Raw genomic sequence first — 26,757 nt, forward strand, 5'->3', positions numbered from 1 at the left:
GAGGGGGAGGGATAGCTCAGTGATTTGAGCATTGGCCTGCTAAACCCAGAGTTGTGAGTTCAATCCTTGAGGGGGCCATTTAGGGAACTGGGGTAAAAATCTGCCTGGGGATTGGTCCTGCTTTGAGCAGGGGGTTGGACTAGATGACCTCCTAAGGTCCTTCCAGCCCTAATATTCTATGATTATTTAATTCGTTGAAGAAGACATGGTCCATTCACTAAAGAGTTTATATTCAAATATAGACAGGCACTACAGTTAGCTATGTAATACAATACCTTTAATCTATAGATAGTAATGTCTATTTTTAATATTATACTGTTAACTAATGGAGTTCATTTTTTAGATTATTTTAAACCAATTATCAAAGCAATTGTAAAAATAAAGAAAATTAGGATTACAAACAGAAAAGGCAGATGGAAATGGTTAGTCCACTAAATGAAGAAGGTACACTCAAAGGTTGATTGGAATATCCCAGTGAGTATGGACATTAAACAGATTAATTTTGCATACTTTAAGTAATACCCTTTTTTTTTTAAACTCATTCCTAGTTCATGCTTCTTATTTATTTACATTGTTGTAACAATTTCTTGGGTGCTGTCCACACATACAGGAACAAACTGCCTTCCCCCAAAGAGTTCACAATGTAGACATGGCTATTTCTTAAGGAAGAGACGCTCCCTTCTATCCACTCCAAAAGAACAAACATAAAAATAAAGCCTCTTCTATGAGAGATAGTAAAGCATGCAGACTTTTGCAGATACTTTTTGTTCAAGGATAATTATGACAGTGGTCCTACCAGTGATATGGCAGTAAAATCTGTAGTTCAGATATCTTAATTTAATTTCAGATGTATCTGAAGATACACTCTACATTTCAGCTAGTGTACTATTTCAGCTAGTGTACTATCTACTAATGAAGTAGTTCAGAGGCAATTATGGCTTTAATGTTAAAAAGTAGCCATGTCAAACTATCACTAACATGACCTAATTTGGGGGAGCTACAAAGAGAGAGACTTGTGAGGAGATTATGACAAAATGTGCAGAAAAGAAGAAACTTGTATTTCTACCAATGGGACAAACCTGAAATAATTGAGACCGTAGGAAATAAAACTTTTGGCCCTATAACTAAAGACAACTTAGAATATGGACTCGGAAGTTGTTGGGACAGAGGAAGTAGAGCAAGAGAAGATAGTGAATGCCTCCTTTTTAATAGGAGAGCAACATGATGCCAAATTGGTTCTTTTTCACTATTGCTGGACAAAGCTGACTAAATAGATAAATCATAAAGGGAGTACCGCAAGGCCATATTATGGAATCAGTAAACTGAAATATATTATTTTATCCCATGTTCTTGAAATATACTGCAACTAAAAACAAAAGTTCAGCTATTGAACCAAAAACATTTGGTTTTTCTGGAACCAAATGCCAGAAAAAAGATCACGTGTAGATATTTTTTGCAGTTTTCAGGAGACCCAAAGTGATTTTACAGAGCCAGGTACCTCCAGGTTGAGCAAATAATAGGGACCAAATTCAGAATGGAAGTATTAGTGTCAGTCATACTAGCAATATCACCATAAGAACATAAGAGAGGCCGTACCGGGTCAGACCAAAGGTCCATCTAGCCCAGTATCTGTCTACCGACAGTGGCCAATGCCAGGTGCCCCAGAGGGAGTGAACCTAACAGGCAATGATCAAGTGATCTCTCTCTCCTGCCATCCATCTCCATCCTCTGACGAACAGAGGCTAGGGACACCATTCTTACCCATCCTGGCTAATAGCCATTTATGGACTTAGCCACCATGAATTTATCCAGTCCCCTTTTAAACATTGGTATAGTCCTAGCTTTCACAACCTCCTCAGGTAAGGAGTTCCACAAGTTGACTGTGTGCTTCGTGAAGAAGAACTTCCTCTTATTTGTTTTAAACCTGCTGCCTATTAATTTCATTTGGTGACCCCTAGTTCTTGTATTATGGGAATAAGTAAATAACTTTTCCTTATCCACTTTCTCAACATCACTCATGATTTTATATACCTCTATCATGTCCCCCCTTAGTCTTCTCTTTTCCAAGCTGAAGAGTCCAAGCCTCTTTAATCTTTCCTCGTATGGGACCCTCTCTAAACCCCTAATCATTTTAGTTGCCCTTTTCTGAACCTTTTCTAGTGCTAGAATATCTTTTTTGAAGTGAGGAGACCACATCTGTACACAGTATTCGAGATGTGGGCGTACCATGGATTTATATAAGGGCAATAATATATTCTCAGTCTTATTCTCTATCCCCTTTTTAATGATTCCTAACATCCTGTTTGCTTTTTTGATCACCTCTGCACACTGCGTGGACATCTTCAGAGAACTATCCACGATGACGCCAAGATCTTTTTCCTGACTCGTTGTAGCTAAATTAGCCCCCATCATATTGTATGTATAGTTGGGGTTATTTTTTCCAATGTGCATTACTTTACATTTATCCACATTAAATTTCATTTGCCATTTTGTTGCCCAATCACTTAGTTTTGTGAGATCTTTTTGAAGTTCTTCACAATCTGCTTTGGTCTTAACTATCTTGAGAAGTTTAGTATCATCTGCAAACTTTGCCACCTCACTGTTTACCCCTTTCTCCAGATCATTTATGAATAAATTGAATAGGATTGGTCTGAGGACTGACCCTTGGGGAATACCACTAGTTACTCCTCTCCATTTTGAGAATTTACCATTAATTCCTACCCTTTGTTCCCTGTCCTTTAACCAGTTCTCAATCCATGAAAGGACCTTCCCTTTTATCCCATGACAGCTTAATTTACGTAAGAGCCTTTGGTGAGGGACCTTGTCAAAGGCTTTCTGGAAATCTAAGTACACTATGTCCACCGGATCCCCCTTGTCCACATGTTTGTTTGACCCCTTCAAAGAACTCTAATAGATTAGTAAGACACGATTTCCCTTTACAGAAACCATGTTGACTATTGCTCAAGAGTTTGTTTTTCTATGTGTCTGACAATTTTATTCTTTACCAGATTACTTCAGTAGGTATCAGCTGAAACTGTCTATTCATTCCTATCTGTTTGAGGGAACGTGGTGTTCTGGCTTGACATAGCTGATGCCTCAGAGAATATTTTGAAACTTGGTTTACCAGCAGGTCAGGCTACAACATGTCATCAGAACCTCATGTCACGGCATCAATTAGATGGTAGATTGTATGACTGAATAACATTAAGGTGTCTTTTCTGTTACATCCTCAGAACTGACTATAGATGCCTGAAAAGATGGCTGATGATCCTTTAAACATGTTAGTACCAGTGCAAGAAAGGACTGCAGAACACCGTCAGTTTTCTAGAATTAAGATCAGCATCTCTTGCTAAAGGATTCATCTCACTACAGAATTGTTTCCAAGGCAGCAACTCTTAAGAAATTACTCATTCTTTTAAAGCCCCAGCTCTTCCACAAGCATAATTAGTAACCATTTCACTAACATTCAAATGAAACCACTCTAGAATTTGCTGAAAAATAGTGTGATGTGGGTTTTTTGGGTAGGGTTATGGGGAGAAGAAAGTGAGAATATGATAACATGGAGCTAACACTGGTCCCACTTAAAAAACTTTTTTTGTTTTTGTTTTTTATTTAAAAAGTAAATTTTAAAAATGAGTAGAAATTAATTAAGACATGTCAAGGGTGAGTAAATTCTGGATGGTAGCCCTGCTAACTCATGGCAAAGCAGCAATCACCGGCTGATTTGATCTACAGTGGTGGGATTCCTAAAACATAGTGTCTCCAGAAAGATATGTCAGGTTGAGGCTTAAGAAAGAGATCTCAAGCGTGGCCATGACCTATAACAGGGGTCAGCAACTTTTGGCACGCAGCTCGCCAGGGTAAGCACCCTGGTGGGCCGGGCCAGTTTGTTTACCTGCCGCGTCCGCAGATTCGACGGATCGCGGCTCCCACTGGCCGCGGTGGGCCACTCCAGGCCAATGGGGGCAGCGGGAAGCAGCGTGGGCAAAGGGATGTGCTGTCCGCTGTCCCCATTGGCCTGGAGCGGCGAACCGCGACCAGTGGGAGCCGCGATCCGTCGAACCTGCGGATGCGGCAGGTAAACAAACTGGCCTGGCCCACCAGGGTGCTTACCCTGGCGAGCTGCGTGCCAAAGATTGCCTACCCTGGCCTATAATGTTACGGCTTTAAAAACAATCTGTCACTTTAAGCAGCCAAAGTTTACATATGATGGACATAATATGGTGGGTGATGTCAAACCAGCAACTAATTATTGTGCTGCATTCTGAATGAAATTCAAGAGATAGCTCTACCCTGTTGAAAGTGTGACAGTAAATCAATCCTTATGTTGATAAGTGCAGAACCAGGTGCAGCCTCTGCAAATAGTGAACCTGAAAATACTTAAATTCCATGTTCAATACATAGCTTTCTTTAAAAGGGACATGGTCAGAATTCCTGGTTGGGATTCTTAAGTTTACTACCTCTGACCAAGTATTACCAATATGAGGATATGAAAAGGAGAGATTGCTATTGACTACCTTTGCCAAACAGCAAAACTTCTCTTTTCCCAGAACAAGGGAGTGTTGACTCCATCCACCCATCACAAAATATTTCTTCAAAGCAGCAAGCAGACATGCATGATTCTCAGAGTTGAGAGAAAGAGTTAGTCAGCAGTAGCTTGCTGATAATCTTCTCTCATGCGTTTAGATAAGTTCTTGTTAAAAAGTGTCTATCACCTTCATCAATCGGTCCTTCAGCCCTCATATAGCTTGTGCCGACCTCAACAAGTCGTCCATTCTTCTCTTATCCTGAGCTTCCTTCTCCATATGCGGCCATGCCTTTTCACGGTAAAATTATCCTATATCTTTGGAGGTCGACTGAGTGGTCATTTCAGTTCCCATAGGTACCACTTGGTGACAGCTGCAGTTCATCTATTGTCAGTGAGCCTAGCTATATTCCCTGCCCATTGCATTTTATTTTACCTGCTTTCAATGACGACATCCTGCACTCCACTCTGCTGTCTGATCACTTCATTGGGGACTCAGTCACGGATTGAAATCCCCCAAATTCTTCTTTCCACCCCCCTCTCCATGATAGACAATTGTTGCTCCTCTGTCTTCGTTAGAACCCATGTTTCGCTGCCATACATTGCCAGCAGTACTGTTGAGTTGAAGAGGTTGGCACGTGTTGCCTTGTTGATTTTTATTTATTTATTTTTTCTTGGAGGACATCCTTGATAGAACTGAATGTGCACCAACAAGCTTTCTTTCTTTGTGAGAGTTCGTCTTCCTGATCATGGTGCATATTAATTTTTTGGCCCAAATAAACTTATTGCTCAACCTCTTCTATTTGTTCTCCCTTGACTATTATTTGGACTTTTGGCAAGGCATCAGACCGCATACATTTTGTTCTCTGTACTTTGATAGTGGTTTTCAGTAATCAACACAATATTGTCCGTGAATCTGAGGTGGTTTAACTGCTCTCCATTGATGCTGATTCCACCTTTCCAATTCATCCACTTCATTACCATTTCGAGATAGACTGTGAAGAGTTTTGGTGAAAGTGTCTCCTTGCTTCACACCTCTTTTGACTGGGATGTGAAGGGGAGTGTCGAACAGAGTTATACCTGTAGTGCAGTCAGAGTTTACTTCCTTTAATGGTCTGTAGTTTGTGTCGATGCCCTACTCTGCAAGAGTTTTCAGCAGTCCATTGAGCTCCACGCTGTCAAACACTTTTTCATAGCTGACGAAGGCAATGCATAAAGGGAATTTGTATTCTCTGGAGCACTCCAATAGCTGGTTTATAGTGAAGATATGGTCCGTTATGCTGAAATTCCTTCAAAAACCTGCCTACTCTCAGTTGCTGCTTGTCCAGACTCTGCAAGAGTCAATTTGTTGTTATTTTGGTGAACAGCTTGTAGACATGTGAGAGCAGGCATATTGGATGATAGTGTTTTAGATCTTTGCGATCACCCTTCTCATACAGCAAAATGGTGTTGGACACCTTCTAACTGTAAGGTGATCATCTGCATTTCCAAGTAATGGCTAAATCTCTGAGAAAGGGTTTTCCTGATGTGCTATGACAAAGAGAGGAAAGATCATTGTGGAATGCTCCATATAAAATCCCCTAGCCATGAGACACTTGTCCATCTCATTAGGTGACAGCAGCACCATGTGCTGTCAATCTACTACCAAAGAATTTGCACTGTAATCTGTCTTGCATGAGGATACATCATTCATTGCAGCTTTTTCCCTTTTGTATTTTGGAGGTGGCTTGCTAAATTTCTTCCTTCTGTCCACCACCTCTTCCCCAACGCTTTGGAAAAAGAAAAGGTAAACTGCCATTTGAAAGATAAACCCAGTGGTATATTTGAAGCTGTATAGCTGCTCTGGTAATGGCAAAAGGATATTATTTTCTTGATTGACTTGCTCACAGTGGAGCAGGGTAGTAGTGCTGCGCTATCTGACTAGTTTTTGGTTTTGTTTTTTTTTTAAAGTGTTCGGGGTTGTGTAATGGGTAGACAGAGGCAAAAATGAAGATTTTTTTTTTGGCAAGTGCACTTTAAAATAAAAATGCTCACTTTCCCTTTATGGTTATTATCCTTAAATGGATAATTGTCTACCCATTACACAATCCCGAACACTTTAAAAAAAAAAAAAAAACTAGTCAAATAGCGCAGCACTACTACCCTGCTCCACTGTGAGCAAGTCAATCAAGAAAATAATATCCTTTTGCCATTACCAGAGCAGCTATACAGCTTCAAATATACCACTGGGTTTATCTTTCAAATGGCACTTTATCTTTTCTTTTTCCAAAGTAAACAAAAACCCAATTGACATATGAAATGTTGAGTTATGTAAGTCTCTTGTAACTTCTCACTATGATAAATTTAAAATGAACTTTTAAAAATGAGAATAGTAAACTAAACAAGGGTACGCATAATGTAGAATAGGTATTCTGTTTTATAGCATGCTTCAGATTTAAATGTTGAATTTGATCAGAAAAGAGTTTGATGTTTTTAATTTTTTATATATCGAATGAGTGAGTGTATATTTTTGCATTTGACTACAAAAGGTGGGGTAAAATGTTATATCCTTTCACATTTAAAATAAAGGTGGGGAGGGCATACAGTTGATTATAGTGGTAGAGAAAGACATTCATGCAGCCAGAAAATTAGCTCCATGCTTATCAATAAATTTGAAACTATGACAAAACTATAGGCATTTTTAGAAATACAACTCCGTGGTGTTAGACACTGCATCAGCATAGTGCTTTCTGGGGCATAACAGATCTGGAAGATGACTGTGACCCTGATCCTGCACATGACATGCATATGTTTGATTTTATGCACTGTCATTAGTCCCATGAAAGTCAATTTAATTTAACTGGTGTATTGTACTTGTCAGCATGTTTTATTAGGGAGGGAAGGAGAATAATTACATCCTGAAGCTAAAGAATAATATTTACATTATTCAGATATAATTTTTAATTGCGTAAAGTAAGATTAAAACAGTTTTCAGTATTCTTTGACTTTGTTTATTTTGGTTTGTATAAAATGTGACTATTTCAAGATCCTAGAAGCTTCAAACATAACTTTAAAATATGATCATTGAATAGGTATTGTTATACTGTCCTTTTGGTTTTTGGTTTCACATTTGCCTTGTTAAATTAACTGATAGATCACTCTTTAAACATTTTTAAAGCCTGTTATAGATAAAATATAACTCGCCTGAAAGATACTTCTTCATCTCTTTCAAGGACACTTTGATTGTGTGGTCTGAAGCTGAAAATTATGACTTGGCACTTAGTTTTCAAGAAAAAGCTGGATGTGATGAAATATGGGAAAAAATATGTCAGGTATGTTTGAAAAATGGAAGATTTTCTGGATGTTGTAATGTTATGTCTTTGATTTTTATGGTCTGTTTTTAGCAATGAGATTAAGCATAGTACTTGTAAGTAAAAAATACAGAGGAAAAAATTACACATTTGGTAATTGAGAAACTGCTGCTTTCCCCATAAAAGTCTGGTGCTAAGTTTAACAGTTATATATGAAAGCTCTCCCCAAAACTGTGTTTAAAAGTATCCTTTTTGAGATTCACCCACACTTTCCCTAAGGAAAGTTTGCGTAAAGTACAACTTCATGAAACACGTTAGACAAACACCTGTCAGGAAAGTTCTAGTTTTACTTAGTTCTGCCTTGAGTGCAGGGGACTAGACTAGATGACTCTCAAGGTTCCTTCCAGTTGTACACTTCTATGATTCTATGAGGTTTTATAACAATGATTTCATTAGTTACCAATTACTTCATTTTTTTAAGGTGGGAGATACTTCAACATTAAAATGCATTTTGAAGCTGATTATAGAACCATAGAATAGAGGTTGTATTTGATTTAATCTACCTGTTGTCTTTTCCATTTTGTAGGTTTCTTAATGCTAGTCTGTTTTGTCTCCTAATTCCCTGTTCTTCATATACATTTTTCTTCTTATCTGTGCATTTCTCTTCCTTCTCTCTCATACCCTCCTGTTTGTTGCCTTTCTCCTGTAACAGAGAGAGGAGAACTTAGTTAATTTACTTGAGTGGATTGTTCTTCTGCATGTGTGTAATGGAGTACCTGTGGTGACTGGCAGGGGTTGAAAGATTTATTTGACATCTTTTAGGTTAGGAGTCAATCTGTACCTCTATATTCTCCCCCCAAAGTCCTCACCTTTTCAATTTAAAGCAGTTAAACTGTTCATTGTACACTGCATTTTATTTGTGACATGTCAATCAACTTTCTATTTAATACAATTTTTAATGTATTTTACTAGGGCTGATTGAATAGCAGAAAATATATCCACTGCATGTATCTGCTGTATTCCACCAGTGTTAATAGTATTTGACAAGCTATATAGATGTTTGAATACCACCCAAAGGATTAATCAAATAAATTCATTGAATATTATTACTAATGTCTCATTTGCTTGATGTTACTTTCTCTGCTTCCTAGCTTCACTCCGTTCTTTTTCTTTTCTGTAATAAACCATGGTGTGTGTCTGCTTCCTTCTCTTCTTCCCTTTTCTTTCCCTCCCTGTCCCTTATCTCTCCCACCGCCCCTTTCTCTCCTCCTCTCTTCTCTCTGTTCTACGTTCTGTCTTGTATATTTTCTTATTCCTTCTTCCACTTCTCCTCTCCATAGATCAGTATGTCTTCATACATCTCTTTATACACACATACATATCGTACTCATTTTCTATTTTAGCTTATTGATCTTTCCTACCCATGAACCCACAATCGGAAATACTGCCAGAGGATTAAAACTGTTAGCTAAAGACAGATTCAAAAGATAGGGTGGCACCCACTGTTCCTGGGGAATACCCAGGTGAAAAGCTAATCATCCCCAGCTTTGGGAAAATTGAATGTGCTAGTGTTTTTGCCAGGTTGTTTTCCTTGGACTGTGTTTTGAGGCCCCACCATTTATATACACCTGTGGCTGGAGGGCATCCAAATTTGAAGCCTTGGGGTCTCTCTCTCCCCGGCCTTCTTTGGCTGCTATGAGGATGGCAAAGTGTTCTCACTATTCTTCCATCCTCTTCCACAGCCTTCTGGCTGCTGCAAGAATGAGGTGTTTATTGCTATATATCTCCACTAACCTCCTGGCTGCATCAATGTCAACCTCTTCCATTCCCTTAGTTTTTTGGCTACTGCAGATATATTGAACAAAGGCAGGGTATTGGAAACAACCTTCATTTTTTGGGTCCTCTTTCTCAGTGAATAGTACCAGTGCCTGTCTCTGCTGATATTCTGTTTTCCCAAACAGTAGCAGAACAAAACTTGACTTGATTCTTGTAATTTTCACTACTACCCACAGGTGTAAGAAATAGCAATAAAAGCTGACAAGACTCTGGTCAGTTCATTCTGGTGTAGCTCATGGAAAGCTCTGATCAGCAGCAGAGGTAGTTGAACAAGTTGAATATAGACTTAAGATTGTGCTGCATCAGTTTAATATCTGTTTGTGTTAGAACCTTCTATTCAAAACCATAAGTGTTCAAACAAATTTATTTGTAATTGGAAGTTTAGATTCTGCAGAAGATGTTTTGTTCACCTGGGAACACTTCTTATTCACCTTGGGCAAGGGGACCTTTCAAGCTCTAGTGACGGACACCCGAGAAGTGCTAATAATAATGTCTTCCTTTTTCCTGAAGTATTCAGAAAATTATGCTATTTCTCTATTCCCTGTATTTCCAGTTTCCTGACATTAAAGTATTCAGCTTTATGCGAACTAATACAATTAAATATCTAGTCCAGAAAATTACTGTTTCAAAATCATATATTAATGAAGGTATTCAGTGTCCCAGACTGTGCCTTTTATGCCAGCATTCAAGAGCACATCAGAACCTGAACTGCATTGTATTTAAATGGCAAACTCTTATTCATGCATTTATTTTTGGCTCCAGGAAGTAGAATCATTGATAGTCCAGATCATGCTTTTAATAAAAATGCAATCAGAAGTCTTTCTACCATCAAGGAGTGTAATGTGGCTTTTGGCTTTTTTCCTTCACCCTCTGTCCCTTACCAGAAACGCACATTTTTAGAAATATTTTTTTTAAAAAATGCCGGTAGAAATTAAAAAAAATTACTTACAAAAAATGTCTCATTGTAATAGGTTCAAGGAAAAGATCCTTCAGTGGATATTACTCAGGACCTTGTAGATGAATCTGAGGAGGAACGTTTTGATGATATGTCATCACCAGGTCTAGAATTGCCATCTTGTGAATTAAATCGGCTAGAGGAAATTGCGGAACTTGTGGCATCTTCACTGCCTTCCCCATTACGTCGTGAAAAACTCGCACTAGCATTGGAAAATGAGGGCTATATTAAAAAGCTCTTAGAAATTTTTCATGTGTGTGAGGACTTGGAGAACCTTGAAGGACTACACCACTTGTATGAAATTATCAAGGGAATCTTCCTTTTGAACAGAACTGCACTTTTTGAAGTAATGTTTTCTGAGGAATGTATAATGGACGTAATTGGATGCCTAGAATATGATCCTTCTTTATCGCCATCACGGAAACACAGGGAATTTCTGACAAAAACAGCAAAATTTAAAGAGGTGATTCCTATATCTGATCCAGAGCTGAAGCAAAAAATTCATCAAACATACAGAGTACAGTATATCCAAGATATGGTTCTACCCACTCCCTCAGTATTTGAAGAAAATATGCTGTCAACACTTCACTCCTTCATCTTTTTTAATAAAGTGGAAATAGTTGGTATGTTACAGGTAAGTCGAAAGCTCTTACTTTTTAACATGGAAAGTTGACTTGAAACTGGCTTTCAGCATCTTAAGATTTTTTTTATATATATATATATAATAAATATATATAAAAATTATATATATATATATATATAATGTTTAAAAGATTAACAGAGTTTGGAAGACTGAGCTATAAAGTTGATATTCTGCAATTAAAATGTGAACTTTAGACTTATTACTGTAGAACTTATAATGTAAATGTAACAAACTACATTAGTACCTAATTGAGCACCGTTGAATTGAAGTTAGCAAGGTGTACTGAGTATTCTTACCCAGTTGTTAAGCCTTTATTTGTTAAGACTCCAACCTCTGTAACTAAGAATGAATCTGCCCTAAATCTTTTCACCTAAAATTCACATGTATGATTTTATGCCAGGGTAGAATTTTTCTAAAGGTTGAGGCAGCTCAGAAAAGTTGTTTGGAAGATACAAATTTTTAAAAAATAGTGGTGACGTGGTTTCTTAAACATGTTCCTAATTATTTTGGCTCATAATTGCAAAATAGTTTTGCCAAGAAACTACCTATCTGTTCTAATGTGTGTCTTGTTTTGAATTTGTGCATTTGTTGAAAAGCTTTAATGGAGAAATTTAGATATTAAAAACAATTTATGCATGGTGGTCTTACCCACACACATTGCTTAGGTATTCACACCAAACTCTATGAACTGGGCAGAAGTAAGTATCAACTTTGTGTAGCACAGTGAGCGTTATAAGGCTTTCATCAGAGCCGGGTAGCATTGGTAAGGCACACAGATGTGTATTTTATTAATATGCAGTCAGTGGATGCCAGCTTCTTAAACCAAACAAAAGCAAGAAGGATGGAGAATAATGGTCATGTTTTCCTGGTAACTATGTAGTCTGAAGAAGTGAGCACAGTGCTAAATGTTTCTGCAGACTTGCTGTGACCGGGGTCCTAGTAGGGGCCAGCTATGGGCACTCAATTAGGATGAACTGCAAAAAATGGGGCAGCCAAACCCCAAAAAGCTGGTGTTTTGGAATATCCAAGATTTACCAAGCCAGCATAAAACAGCTTCTTTATTACTTTACTGGTTACTCAGAAGTCCAAACAACACAGTTCCCTTAAAGCGATCCAGCCTCAGGCCTCCATCCAGGTACCCACATCAAATATGATGAAAATTTCTGTAAATCTTATTTCATCATATAAAAGAAAAGGTTTTACCAATCCCAAAGGATCAGACACATTACCTCTCAGGTTAATGAATGTTTCAGATCTTACCCAAATACACGCTACAGCAATTCTTATTAACTAAACTAAAATTTATTTAAAAAACGAGAGAGAATGGTTAAAAGATCAATGTACATTCAGACATGAGTTCAATTCATTTAGGTGCAGATTTGTAGCAGAGATGGTGAGCTTCGTAGTTGCAAAGAGTTCTTTCAGAAATAGTTAATAGTTTATAGTCCAATGTCCAAATATCATATTCAGAGCGTACCAGCATAATTGGGACCTCAGTCTTGTAAGTCAAACTTCCCCCGATGAATCCTAAGCAGATCTGAGATGACAGAATCAGGATCCAAGGATCTTTTGTACAATTTCCTGTCTTTTGACAAGTTGAAGTTCCTCAGGGAACAAAAGGTAATTAGGATGATTTTGAAGGAGGTCCATAACCAGTACTTAGCTATACGAATTAACATAAGGATATTTGCTTGTTCCTCCATCATTCACAGTACATTTCAAAGAGAGACGAAAACCAAGATATCGCGTTTTTACAATTTATTTAAATGCTAGGATCTTCTTTTGACCTCTGAATTGTCAGAATACAGCATAGACAGGGACTGTTGATCACATTGTCGACCCTACTCATATGTATGTAATTGCACAAAAACAAACATCATCTCCCCACATGTCTTTTGAGGGTTATTTATTTTGCAGAAGATCTAACCCTTTCTAGCAATGCGTCACACTTGCCTTAACATTTTAAGCTTAGTTTATTTAGATGAGCCTCAAAACACCCTGTTGAATATCATTATCCCCATAACAGATGGGGGAACTGTGGCTGAAAGATTAAAATTATTTGCCCATAGTTACATGGGCAAGTCAATCCCAGGTCTCCTGATTTCTAGTCGATCTAACTCACTAGACTACGATGCTCCCCATCTGAATCACTTGATCTTTGAATGTGTTTTCCTGTAGAATGGGGAGAATGCACATATGGCCTAAATTTAAAAAAGTTGACTAATAATCTTGGGGTGGCCAGCAAACACTTTAAAGGCCTGATCTTCAGAAAGTGCTCAGCACCCACCCTTTCAAAAATGCTCAGGTGCCTTATGTTAGGCATCCAGGCTCATTAGTCACTTTTGAAAATCTTGGCCTCCTTTGTCCACCTCACAGATGCTTACCCTCACCTACCCATTGCCATCTTACTTATTACAAAACTGGAACACTGTTTGCTGATGGTGTCATTTGCTGACCCAACAAACATCAACCACTGACTCCAATATACATGAATTGGATAAGCTTTAGGGAGGAAATTTGGGCAAGAGGAGTTAGTACTGCAACAGTCTCAAGCAGCAAGTCATGCATCACATGTGCAGCTGTCAGAAATAGGAGGAATATCTGTTGTACAGGATGAAGAAGTTGATAGAATAATAGCAGACCAGTTTCTTCTCTACTGTTGGTTTCTGGTTTTAGCCAGTGGTGATATTGTATTGCATGTGGAGTATGGTTGAGGAACTTGTATGCAAGGGGTATAATGAGGCTGGAGACTTTGGTTCTGACATTGACTTGCTATATGACCTTGGATAAGTCACTTAAACCACTCCCTACTTCTGTTTCTGTTGTCTGTAAATGAGAATAATGCCTATCAACCTCACAGTGGGGCTGTGAGGATTAATGATTTACTTTAAACCTAAAAACTTGTGTCCTATTAAATGGCCTCTTCAGCTTTGAAAAGCAGAGAGCAGCACTACACAGAGCAGAATAAACATCCTTCACTGTATCCTAGCTTTTCTGACTTCCACAAAGTACCAAGAGAGAGGGAAAATTCTCAGGTATATAAATTGGGAAGGATTAGAAAATGGTAGATGTTTGGCAGAAACATCTAATTCTGCTTCTTTCTGGAAAAAATAAAAGAAGGTAAACAGAATAGTAATGAATGTTTTACACTGTGCTAGAGGGAATGGCTTATTTTTATATTTTTAAAAAGCTTGGAAAATGTACCAAACATTACTAGCCCAAAGTTTAAACCTAGTAACCTGGCTGAAATACAGCTATGCCTCAAGCCATGCCCCTCCCAAACTGCGTTATCTGAGATTTTAAAGCAACAAAAGGCTTTTGAACAGTTAAACTTATCAAGGTAGCAGTTCACCCCCAATAAATTAATTTATGCTGCCCTTTCCTCTTCTTCCCATGCATAGTAAATATTAAGGTTTGGCACAGTGTTCTTTCTTAATTTTATTTTTTCTTTGTGTGAGATCAAAGACTCCGAGAGGAAATTTTAAAACCATCAAGCTGTCTTTTCACTCTCATCTCTTGTATCTCCTCCATAGTTCAGTTTACATCTTTATTGATTGACTCTCATTCATTCCACTGCTCCACACTCTTTCTTGCTTCCCTTCCCTACTCTGGGAGAGGAGAAAAGGCAGTGGTGGAGCTAAATATGAGGTATAGTTTATGGTGGAGATAAATATGGGATCTGGCTTGAATGAAGGAAAATATTCCTATTCACTGGCCACTTGGAGCAGCTGTAGGATAGATGGGAGACGGCTGCTCTCCCATCTATCCTACGGATGCTCCAAGTGGCCAGTGAATAGGAATATTTGAAGCCCTCCTTCCCACCACAGCTGCTGTGGCTTATAGTCTGAAGGCTAGCCTTCCTTCTTCTCCCTTTCTCTTTCATTCTCTCTCTGTAAAATGAATGACTACCCTAACTCAAGTTTAAAAAACATACATGAGTATAGTCTCTCCCACTTGAATTTCTCTTCCACTAATGTACCCCCCCCCCCATTCTTTTCTAACCTGATTTTTATAAGGAACGTACTTCCTCAGGCTGCTCACCTCTGGGATTCTTGACTCCTTCTGCCCCATCCTGTTAAAGTAGCAGTGGTGCTTAGACTGCTATTCTCCTTTCCTCTTCTGAGAAATAGCATACAGCTCCCTTCTGAGAGATAGCATACAGGTTCCACTCACCAGGCAAAATTACTGCTCAGCCTGGGTGAGTAAGTTTTTTATGCCTTTATAAAAATCAGGTTAGAAATATTTACCTGGAGATGCAGTTTGGTTAGGGTTGCATTAGCAAGGTAAAATAAATGAGTTCCTTGAAGTTTATTTGGAATTTTTTTAGACAAGACTTTAAAACTGAAGGTCTGTCTGCTCTGTGTGAATATAATAGCCCCAGTAGTATTTTTTGTTAGCGTAAAGGCTTGTCACAATGTAACTGAACAAAATGTTCCTTTCTGACTATTGTTAATCCTGTGTATTAGTTGGTGGTTGCTGTCCACTGTAGAAGCCATTGTAGTGTAGCTGGTTCTCTCTCTCTCTCCTTTCTATCTCACCACTTCCTGCTGGAGACTGGTGCTGCTGGGGACTGAGGTCTTTATAAGCTACCTTTTAACTGAAGAGACCCCTGGACTTGATGTTTGGAGTGCTTCACAATAGTCCAGTGGGAGCCAAGGATGGAAAATGCTGCGTGTGTGGCTGTCTTCTGTGGACTGTGGTAGTGCTTGTGGTGGTGATACCGCTTCTGTTGATTGTAGGTCAACCTTGGACAACTCTGGGCCCAATGAAGGTGGGCTATACAGGAACAAAATGGTTCTGCTTTAAGTTTAAATCAGGAGTAGGCAAACTACGGCTTACAGGCCGGATTCGACCTGTAGGATTGGCACTCCTGTGGGGCTGTGGGCCCCGTGCCACTGCTGGAAGCGGCTGGCACCACATCACTGTGGCCCCTGGGGGAGAAGAGGCAGAGGGCTCCGTGCGCTGCCCTCGCCTGCAGGTAACCCTCCCCACCCCGCAGCTCCCATTGGCCAGGAATGGGAAACTGTGGCCAATGGGAGCTTCGGGGGAGGTGCCCGCAGGGGAGGGCAGTGTGCACAGCCCTCTGCCTCTTCTCCGCCCCCCCACACAGAAGGCCGCAGGGACATGGTGCTGGCCACTTCCGGGAGTGGCGTGGGGCCAGGGCAGGCAGGGAGCCTGGCTTAGCCCTGCTGCATGCCGCTGCCACCCCGGAGCTGCTCCAGGTAAGTGGCGCCAGGCCGGAGCCCACACCCCGAACAGTTTCTGCACTCTGCACCACAACCCCCTGCCGCATCTCTCCTGCACCCCAGCCTCCTTCCCCGAGCCCCCTCCTGCACTCCGCACCCCCTCCTACACTCCGCACTCCATCCTGCCCCAGCCCTACATGCATGGCCCTGCATACAATTTCCCCACCCAGATGTGGCCCTCAGACCAAAAAGTTTGCCCACCCCTGGTTTAAATACATGAAGTTATTTAGAATGTAAGGCATTATAGACTCCATGCACAACATCTGTGCCTCTTCTCTTGCAACCTGTGCCTTTCTTCCCTGACATAACCCTGCTGTTCACATGAGATTAGGACTGACTGAGATGAGGAGCCTGGAGTGGGTGGGAAGAGACAGGACTGGGCCCGGCTAGAGTGGACAGAGGTAGAAGGGAATCAGGCTTAGGGGGAACAGGAGCCCAAGAGTCCACTAGAGCAGCGTTTTTCAAACTTTTTTTCTGATGACCCAGTTGAAGAAAATTGTTGATGCCCGGGATTCAGTGGAGCTGCAGATGAGGGGTTTGGGATGTGGGAGAGGCTCGGGGGGGAGGGCTGTGGAGTGGGGCCAGAAATGAGGGTTCAGGGTGTGGGAGGGGGCTCTGGGCTGGGGCAGAGGGTTGGGTTGCGGGAGGGGGTCAGGGCTGGGGATGAGGGGTTTGGGTGCAGGAAGGGGCTCAGGGCTGGGGCAGGGGGTTGGGGTGCAGGCTTACCTTGGATGGCTCCCGGTCAGTGGCACAGCGGGGGTACTAAGGGTGCCTGTCCTGGCACTGTGGACCATGCTGTGCCCCGGAAGCAGCCAGCAGCAGGTCTGGCTCCTAGGCAGAGGTGTGCAAGCGGCTCCACTCAGCTCTCGCCCGCAGGCACTATCCCCTTTCCCCCAGCTCACATTGACCGGTTCCCAGCCAATGGGAGTGTGGAGCCAGTGCTCGGGTTGTGGGCAGTGCGCGGAGGCCCATGGATCCCCCACCTAGGAGCCAGACCTGCTGTTGGCTGCTTCTGGGGCGCAGCATAGTGTCAGAACAGGTAGCGACTAGCCTTAGCTGGGAGGCACCGCCGATGGGACTTTTAACAGCCCAGAGCCACTGCGACCAAATACCTTACATTCCGTGACCCAGTACTGGGTCACGACCCACAGTTTGGAAACCACTGGACAGTCCATGCTACCCCACAGAATATGGAATGGAACCCTAGATTCTTGAGTCTCAATATTCCTCTGGTGTCAGAAAATATTTGTGGAACCAAGTGGCAAATTATGTCTCATCTCTCTCTAGTGGCTGGTCTACACAGAGGATGATAACTTACTGCTACTATCAATTACTCCATTAGCTCATGTGGCCCTGCAGATGACCTATGTCAGTATCAGTATTATGCAACCAGATAGAATTTGGTTTTTCAGTTTTTCTTTTTTAAAAACCTAAGACATTGAGCGCACAAAAATATTAGGGCTCTCAGACAATTTTAAAAAATAATCGGGAGATTAAAAAATGTTGCAGTTAATCACAGTTTTAATCAGACTGTTAATAATAGAATACCAATTTAAATGTATTATAAATATTTTTGCATGTATGTCTACATTTTCAAAATATATTGATTTCAGTTACAACACAATACAAAGTGTACAGTGCTCACTTTATTTTTTATTACAAATATTTGCACTGTAAAAAGGATAAATAGTATTTTTTCAGTTCACCTCATACAAGTAATGTTGTGCAGTCTCTTTATGGTGAAAGTGCTACTTACAAATGTAGGATTATTTTTTACATCACTGCACTCAAAAACAAAACAATGTAAAACTTTAGAGCCAAAAGTCCACTCAGTCCTATTTTTTTGTTCAGCCAATTGATAAGACAAACAAGGTTGTTTACATTTACAAGTGATAATGCTGCCCGCTTCTTATTTACAATGTCACCTGAAAGTGAGAACAAGCATTTGCATTGCACTGCTGTAATATAAAGTGAGCACTGTACACTTTGTATTCTGTGTTGTAATTGAAATGAATATATTTTGAAAATAAGAAAAATGTCCAAATATTAATAATAAATGGAAATTGGTATTCTATTATTTAACAGTGCGATTAAAACTGATTAATAGCAACTTTTTAAAATCTAGTTAATTTGTTTTGTGTTAATCGGTTGAATTAACTGTAATTGACAGCCCTAGTTGCAAAGTCAAGCGCTCAAAAGTGGAAAAAATGCCAGAATTAAGATTGCCCCCATGTGCATATACATTATAATACAGTATTTATTTACATGACGAGGCCTCAGCTGTGCCCAGTTCTGGGTGCCACAGTTTATGAAAGATGTGGACAGATTGGAGAGAGTCTATAGGAGAGCAACAGAAATAATAAAAGGTTTAGAAACCCTTACCTATGATGAAAGATCATAAAAGCTGGTCACATTTAGTCTTCAGAAAAGAGGACTGAGGAGGACTTGATAACACTCTTCAAATATGTTAAAGGCTGATAAAAAGAGGACTGTGATCAATTGTTCTCTATGTCCACTGAAGAGGTAATGGGTTTAATCTGAAGCAAAGGCGATTTAGGTTAGATAATAGGAAAAACTTGCAAACTATAAGGGTAGTTAAACTGGGTAATAGGCTTACAAGGAAAGTTGTGGAATCACCATCACTGGAGGGGGTTTTTAAGAATAGATTAGATAAACACCCATGAAGGGTTTACTTCATCATGCATCAGCAGAGGGGGCTGGACTTGTTGACTTCTTGAGGTCCCTTCCAGCCCTGCATTTCTATGATTCTGTAGTATTTTGTTCCACAGGACCCTGCTTCATTCAATGAATTGGATAGATCTGTGTGTAGTGAAAGAGACTGTAGTCTGTAGGACTGCTTCCTCATTTGTTGCAGAAATTGGAAGGTGTGTAGTGAATAAGGTAGGGTGTTAGCAACTCTGTGGCAGAAAGAGATGTGATTTTTGGGCAAGTCATTCAAACCAAACCTTTTTTTTTTTTTTTTTTTTTTTTTAACAGGTGAGCATTAGTTGTGTTCTTTGTTTTCTGGATGCTTTACCTGGGGTCTGATGTGCAAAATTGCTTAGCACTCACAACTGAATCTGAAGTCAATGTGCTTTGAACATAAAAGTCATATAAAGCTAAGTACTTTCAAAAATAGATTGTTGGGATGTCAAACTGAACTCTCAAAATTAGTGGACACTTTTGACTTTTGTCTCTCTGTTCTTCAGTTTCTCCATCTGTAAAACTCTGATGATAACGTCACCTCATCTAATTGGTGTGAGAATAAATTCATTCATGCTTGTGAAGCAGTCTGCTACTATTGTGATGAATGCCATTATAAATGGATGCATCTATTTTGTAGTGCTCCTTCAGGCCAACTGTGGCTCTGCTGAGGCATGACTCAGTTTCTCTTTAAATCAGGCTCCCTTTTAATAAAAAGTCCACATAGGCCAGATGTTGCAAACATTCCTCCCTTTGGGGTCCAATTTGGTACACCCAGTCCAAAGTCTTTCAAAAGAAAATTTAGACCTTCAAAGACTTCATCCCAGTTTCATCTGAGCCCATCCCCCCCCCCCCCTCTAAGGGCCTGTCCTCTCTAACAATTCAGTTCTTCCACCCCAATCCCAAATTGGGTGCAGCCCCTCCTCCCCGAGGGCCTGTCTTCCTGCTCTCCAAGCACCTCTTGCTTAAAGTTTGGTCTTCTCTACAGGCCTTTCTGATTGCTGCCTTTCCCCGTTGACTCAGGGCCATGCAGAAACATCCTTACTCCCTCCAGTGTCTGCAAGCATCCCTCAGCACCTGCAGCTGACACCCTTTTTATAAGGCCCAGGTGCCTTCCTTTATACCCAGTTGGGCATCAGCTAATCTGTCCAGGTACACTGGACCCTGCTCCCTTTCTTGCAGGGAGCAGTCATCCTGTCACAGCCATAAAAAAGCCACTGGGGAAATTAATACTGTCTTCCAAGCAGGGTTTGAATGGTTTGCCTGGGACCACAAGCTGAACAATGAGAATAAAACAAAATATTAAACAGCAGCTCAATCAGTGAGTATAGTGAATCCTGGACACTGAATGAGGCAGGTATTCTGTGGGGAAGGGGTGGAGTGGGTGGGCTGAGGGTTGAGCTTCCCCCACCCCTGGTGCTTGCAGGGAAGGGGAAGCTGCCGCTGCTGCTGTGCAACATGCTTCTCCTAGTCTACAGCACCTTCAGCCTCCCTGTCTGCCTCATCGTCTCCAGTGCCAGTGGGCTGTGCCTGTGTGGGGTAAGGAGGGGGCACTTCCCAACTATAGTACTGCACTGTATGGCAAAAATAAATTTCCTTGGAACCTAACCCCCCCCCCCCCCTTAACATTCATTCTTATGGGGAAATTGGATTCACTTAACATTGTTTCACTTAGTCACATTTTTCAGGAACATAACTACAACCTTAAGTGAGGCGTTACCGTATTATTTATGCGTTGATACAACAATATTATTTGGCAGTTATGTAGTGTGGTGGGGCAATGCCAGCCCCTCGCAGGGGGAGCTGGGCTCCAGCAGGGGTGGGGGCAGGGCAGGGTTCCAGCGTGCGGGGACCAGTCAGGGCTCGGGTGAGCAGGGACACCAGTCTCGTGCGGTGGGTAAGCAGGACAATATCTATGGTTGGAAGAATTAGATTTTTATCAGTAAGTGTCGGTTTCACCATACAAACTGATGAAAAAATATTTCCGTAGATGATGACCAAAATGTACAAATACACAAAGAAAGAAGAATGCTCCTTGGATTTAAGGCCATTTACTTGGTATATTTTGACAAATTGTCAAATTGTTAAAACACAATTTGTCAATGGCTATAAAACTTAAACTTTTTGAATCGCCGTATCTGTCATTACATAATTACCAGACTCCCCCATAACTTCCCACAATCAAGAAAATTAAAATCAATAAAAATAAATCTTAAAACCCATAATTTTGCACAGCTGTGAACACTTTAAGCTTTTTTATTTTTGTCAATTTAAAATAAACATAAATATTATCTATCAAAATTATTTTAAAAAAAAGTTTTGCCATGCCTGTCCTTGGCCTATGTAGGTGGTGTAATAAAGGCATTCAGCACATAATTGAATTTAAATTCGTTTTTTTTTTTCTTCCCATCATTTTCTTTTTCATCCCCTCCTAACTGCCAACACAGCTTGGTGTACCAGCATGCGCTATTCTAGTGATACCACAACTACCAAAAAAAACCCTGACTGGAACCTGGAGCTGACTAATTTTGAGAATGGGGGGGAGGACAGGTAAGTGATGTTTCTTACTTTGTGACGCTCTTTTGCAACTAAAAATATTATTTTATACATTTCTTCTCACATTGGAGGCCATCGGTCCTATCCCTTTGTATTAAAGTTTTTTTTAAAAAAACAAAACTTGCAAAACTGCGCCATAGAGTGAGTAAACACCATTTACTTGACCCCCATTATTGGCTGGTTCTGTGTGCCAGCAAACTCCTGTGATGTTCATAATGTTGCCTGAATAAAGCATCCTGTTGGGCTCACTTGAAGTCTGATTTGTGTTTTCTAGGGATCTGAAGAATTTAATAGAAGGGGAGGAGCAGATAGTTTAAAATAATGTATGTACTTACTGCTGTCTTAGCCCTTGCTACACCTCTACCCTGATAGAACACAACCTGATATAAAACGAATTCGGATATAACATGGTAAAGCAGTGCTCTGGGGGAGCGGGGCTGCACACTCTGGTGGATCAAAGCAAGTTCAATATAATGCGGTAAGATTTTTTTTGGCTCCCGACAACAGCGTTCTATTGAGGTAGAGGTGTATTTGGGATGTTTAGTGCATGGCCGTACTACATTATAATTTTCCTTTTATTATATTCATCAGTTTTCAAACAAAGCAATCATTTTTGTTTAAGCCAGTCTTTTTAAAAGGGTGGAATAAATACAAGATTGTGTACATATGTTTATTCTCAGATTGCATCATCCTGCTACCAGATCCACATGTAGTAATAGCAGTATTTTGCTCTTTATTTTGAAAGTGCTTTACAGATATTAATTTGTTTTGCAGCACCATTTGATGTAAGTATATATTATCTGTAGGTGATTTGGGGGAACTGAGTTAGAGAAGTTTAGCGATTTTGACCAGATATTAAAGGGAGTGCATCAAGCTGAAATTAGACTGTCTCAGAAGGATACATGCTGTCAGCAGTAGGCTCAGAAATGTCAGGTTTAATTTATTTGCACTTTCAAATGCATTTTACAGAGTAGTTTACTATGCAAATTATCTGCTGCACTAAAGTAAATAAGGGCAGTTTTCCAATGGGAAATAGCTCAGTGAAATGATGCATGCAAGTGTTGCATATTGGTGGTATCAGAGCTTAGTTTCTTCTTCCATGCTAAAAAAAATAGTTTGGATGTGTATGCCATCTTGAAAATATGATGGGTTCCTGTTACTACCAAAGCTATGCCTAAACGATAATGGAGAAGTGTCTCAAGGGGGAAATTACTTATCAATAGTTTATTAAAGGACTGGTGTGAAGCAGGATAGCTCAAGATCAAGGGGATGAGGGCACTTGAATCTATATCACAAACTAATCACTGGTGTCTGACTGGGGGAGGGATAGCTCAGTGGTTTGAGCATTGGACTGCTAAACCCAGGGTTGTGAATTCAATCCTTAAGGGGGCCATTTAGGGATCTGGGGCAAAAATCTGTCTAGGGATTGGTCTTGCTTTGAGCAGGGGGTTGGACTAGATGACCTCCTGAGGTCCCTCCAACCCTGACATTCTGTGATTCTGTGTGGGAGGGAAGGGTTATATAAAGCAGGTGCAATATTACAACAGGAGCAGCAACAATAGCACTATACTTAAGGCTGATACACTGTTTCTGTTCTAGGAACTTATTTGCTTGTAACTTTTTAATAAACTTTCACCTTTTGGGCTGAAATGTTCCAGAAGTTAGCTAAGACCAAAAGGGAATATGAAGAAAGCAGGGAGAATAGGGTTTTGTTTTTTGAGTGAGGGGTGGGTTCTTGTCTGTTTTTCCACAGCTGTGAAGTGGATAGACGTCGAAAGTTAATTTTGCTTCACAGAAATAGCCCTAATTGAGAAGTGTGTTAAAATGTTCCAGCAGGGAAAATTGCATTTAATTTGACAATTTGTCATGCCTTTGAAAACTGCATATGGAGCATATGCAGTATATTTTGTATGAGATTTTTTGCTAAAGTTCATGAAATATATAGCTAAGGAAGTCTGAGCTGCACATAGGTACATTTTTAATGTTAACTGTGTAGTGAAAAGTACAGTGGGCTACAGTGAGGACTTTGCAGGAGACCTTAGCTCAGTCTCTGCACAGACTTTATAAGATGCTAAAAGGTTAAGAAAAGCTGCTGCAATCTTCCAGAAGCTTAATGTACAAGCTTAACTTTCAGCATAGTCCCACTGAGTGCTATAATTGTACAACCATGTTGCTCATGTCCATTCCAAGACCCACTTGCCTCCTCTCTCTCGGAGTATCTGGCAAGAAGGAACCGAAGAGGCGGCGGGTCAGCAAGGACCTATATACACGGTCATGTAGGCGCCAGGGGGCTTCACGGCCAACAGGTACCGCTAGGGAAAAACCTTCTGACAATGGTACACGCAGCGCACACACGCCTACTTGGAATGGACATGAGCAACACATCTCGAACAACAGTTACAAAAGGTAGGTAACTGTTTTTTCTTTCACTTAGCTTTTATATATCAGTTTTCTCTAAAGTGCTTTTATATAGAATATAATACAAATATTGTGAGCAATGCATACTGTTGTTCTTTTCAGCCAGCAACACCAGCCTTTGTTAAGTGCATTTAACGGGCTGAGCTGTAACCACAAAGCTAATTGAGTTACAGTCACAGGTGGCCTATATTGTCCAGCAAGTTCTTCTGTTATAATAACAGCAGCTTATTGTGCACATGTCAGATACAAGATTTGTATGCATACTATAGGATGGGATTTTTCAAAAGCACTCGTTCCTGTCTTAACTCTACAGTGACTTAAATGGGAGTAGGGTTAGGCCATGGCTGAGAGCTTTTGAAAAAAATCTCATCCACAGAAAACACTGTGTTTACTAGACGTTTGAGGGAGAAATTGTATATTATATTTGCAATACAGTTTCATAAAGTTTCAGAACAGAAGGTACCATTATTAGATCTACTCTGGCCATTTGTATATCATAAGTAATTACATTTTGCTCAGTTACCTTCATTTTGAACCCAGTTACTTGGGTTAGAGTAAAGCATGCTAGTATTCATGAGACTACACTGTGTGCCACAAGCAGAGAATAGAAGAGATTGAGATGCCACCAATGCCTCAGGCCTCTGCAGTGGCAAGCAGTTGACTCGGTGAGATATGCCCAGATGATCCTAGCTGCTAGGAAGTAGATGTATGTGATCACAGAAATACTGTATTGCAGGAGTCGGCAACCTACGGCACGCGTGCCAAAGGTGGCACACGAGCCGATTTTTAATGGCACACTGCTGCCAGCCGAGGTCCTGGCCGCTGGCCCCGCTCAGTCTGCTGCCGGCCTGGGTGAAAGAAACCCCAGGCTGGCGGCGGGCTGAGCGGGGCCAGTGGCCAGGACACCAGAGTGCTGCCATTCTGGGGTCCCAGCTGCCGGCCCCACTCAGCCCGCTGCTCTCCGACAGGGAGTTCCTCCAGGAAGGGCAGGCAGTCGCCAGCCAGGCATTCTTCCCCGCGGGGCAACGGAAAGGCACCTCGGTGATCTTGGATGTGAGTTCCGAAGCCCCTGCCCACAGGGCTCAGGGAGCACTGGGGGAACTGGGCTCTGGGAAGCAGCTGCATTAGGGCTCCCAGATGCTGCATGAGCGGTTTGTAGACTCTCTCCTGGCCCCTGGACTTTAAAGGGGGAGCCTGGACTCGTGCAAGGTGCTGTGAGTCGCAACTGGCCTCCCTCTTTGCATGGCCCCACTGCCGCCTCATGTTCCTATTCTCATCTCCCCTTCTCTAGCATCGCATCAGCCCAGGAGAGGGCTGTGCCCCCAGCGCCCCTGAGCCAGCCAGGCAACGGTGGGGTTGAACAGGTTTTGCAGCCTCTGGAAAGAGCAGATGGAGTCAGGGAGGCTCTTGCTGTTTCTGCGCATGCTAACACAGTGGCACTTCAGCTCAGGCGAGAGTGGCCCCCAAGAGAGTTCAGGTTTTAAATGCACAAACTGCAGAGTGATCTGGGTAGGTCTTGCATCGCAGGGGATCTGCATCTCAAAGGGGGAAGGCAGTGGGGAGCTCAGTGGTCCCTAGAAGCAGCCATATGAGGTTTTTTTGGGCAGCAGGGACCTGGGTCTTAAGGGCCACTTCTGAGAGCTCCAGTCCCTGCTGTGTCAGTTTCATGTCAGGAGTTGCAGCTGAGCTGTGTCTCTGAGCCACTGGCATCACCGAAAGAGAGAAGCTGAAACTCCCCTGGGCACTGTGTCAATCAGAGTATTCTGTGCACAGGTTCATTTGAAAGAACCTCCTAATGCTCCTTTATGTGGTAGCAATGCCCCCTTTCCTCCCCCTCCCCCCCCCACCCTGTTGCTGGTACAGTCGCTGCTTTTCCTCTCCAATGCACATGCTACCATCTTCTGAACTTGAAAAGTATCTGGGGTGTTTGTGTGGATCAATATTGCAGGGAGAGATGGGAGCCAGAAAGGGCAAAATCTGTATGGACCGTCCATTTAGATCAGCGGTAGGCAACCTATGGCATGCGTGCCAAAGGCAGCACGCGAGCTGATTTTTTCAGTGGCACTTGCACTGCCTGGGTCCTGGCCACTGGTCTGGGGGGCTCTGCATTTTAATTTAATTTTAAATGAAGATTCTTAAACACTTTTAAAACCTTATTTACTTTAATGTATAACTAAACTATTGTTGTATGTATAGACGTATAGAAAGAGACCTTCTAAAAATGTTAAAATGTATTACTGGCACGTGAACCTTAAACTAGAGTGAATAAATGAAGACTCGGCACACCACTTCTGAAAGGTTGCCGACCCCTGCTTTATTGTAATACATACAGAGAGGGTTATAGAGTTACGGTTGCATATGCAACTTTTAGCACTTAGGGAAAAATTTTCAAAATGCCTCTCTGATTTAGGCTCAAATCTCATTTTCAAAAGTGATTTAGGAGCCTAAATCTCATTAACTTTCAGTGAAAATGGTACTAAGCTAAAGTCACTTAGGCACTTCTGAAAGTTGTACTCTTCCTGACTTTTGAGTGCTTTTAACTCTGCAATTTTAATGTTGTACTAATTTAGCTTTTTATACTCACT

General features: G+C 41.1%; 1 protein-coding gene across 2 annotated transcripts in view; it reads left to right on the plus strand.

Moving 5' to 3' along the window:
* Positions 1-26,757, plus strand: part of PPP4R3A (protein phosphatase 4 regulatory subunit 3A) — a 66,494-nt gene that overhangs the window by 19,612 nt on the left and 20,125 nt on the right. For both annotated transcript variants that reach the window (XM_045015079.1, XM_045015078.1), the window contains exons 3-4: positions 7,738-7,836; positions 10,623-11,240. In XM_045015079.1, the coding sequence (XP_044871014.1) occupies positions 7,738-7,836; positions 10,623-11,240 (717 nt within the window). The remainder of the gene's footprint in view (positions 1-7,737; positions 7,837-10,622; positions 11,241-26,757) is intronic.

The sequence above is a fragment of the Mauremys mutica genome, chromosome 4 (assembly GCF_020497125.1).
Source record: "Mauremys mutica isolate MM-2020 ecotype Southern chromosome 4, ASM2049712v1, whole genome shotgun sequence".
Taxonomy (NCBI): domain Eukaryota; kingdom Metazoa; phylum Chordata; order Testudines; family Geoemydidae; genus Mauremys; species Mauremys mutica.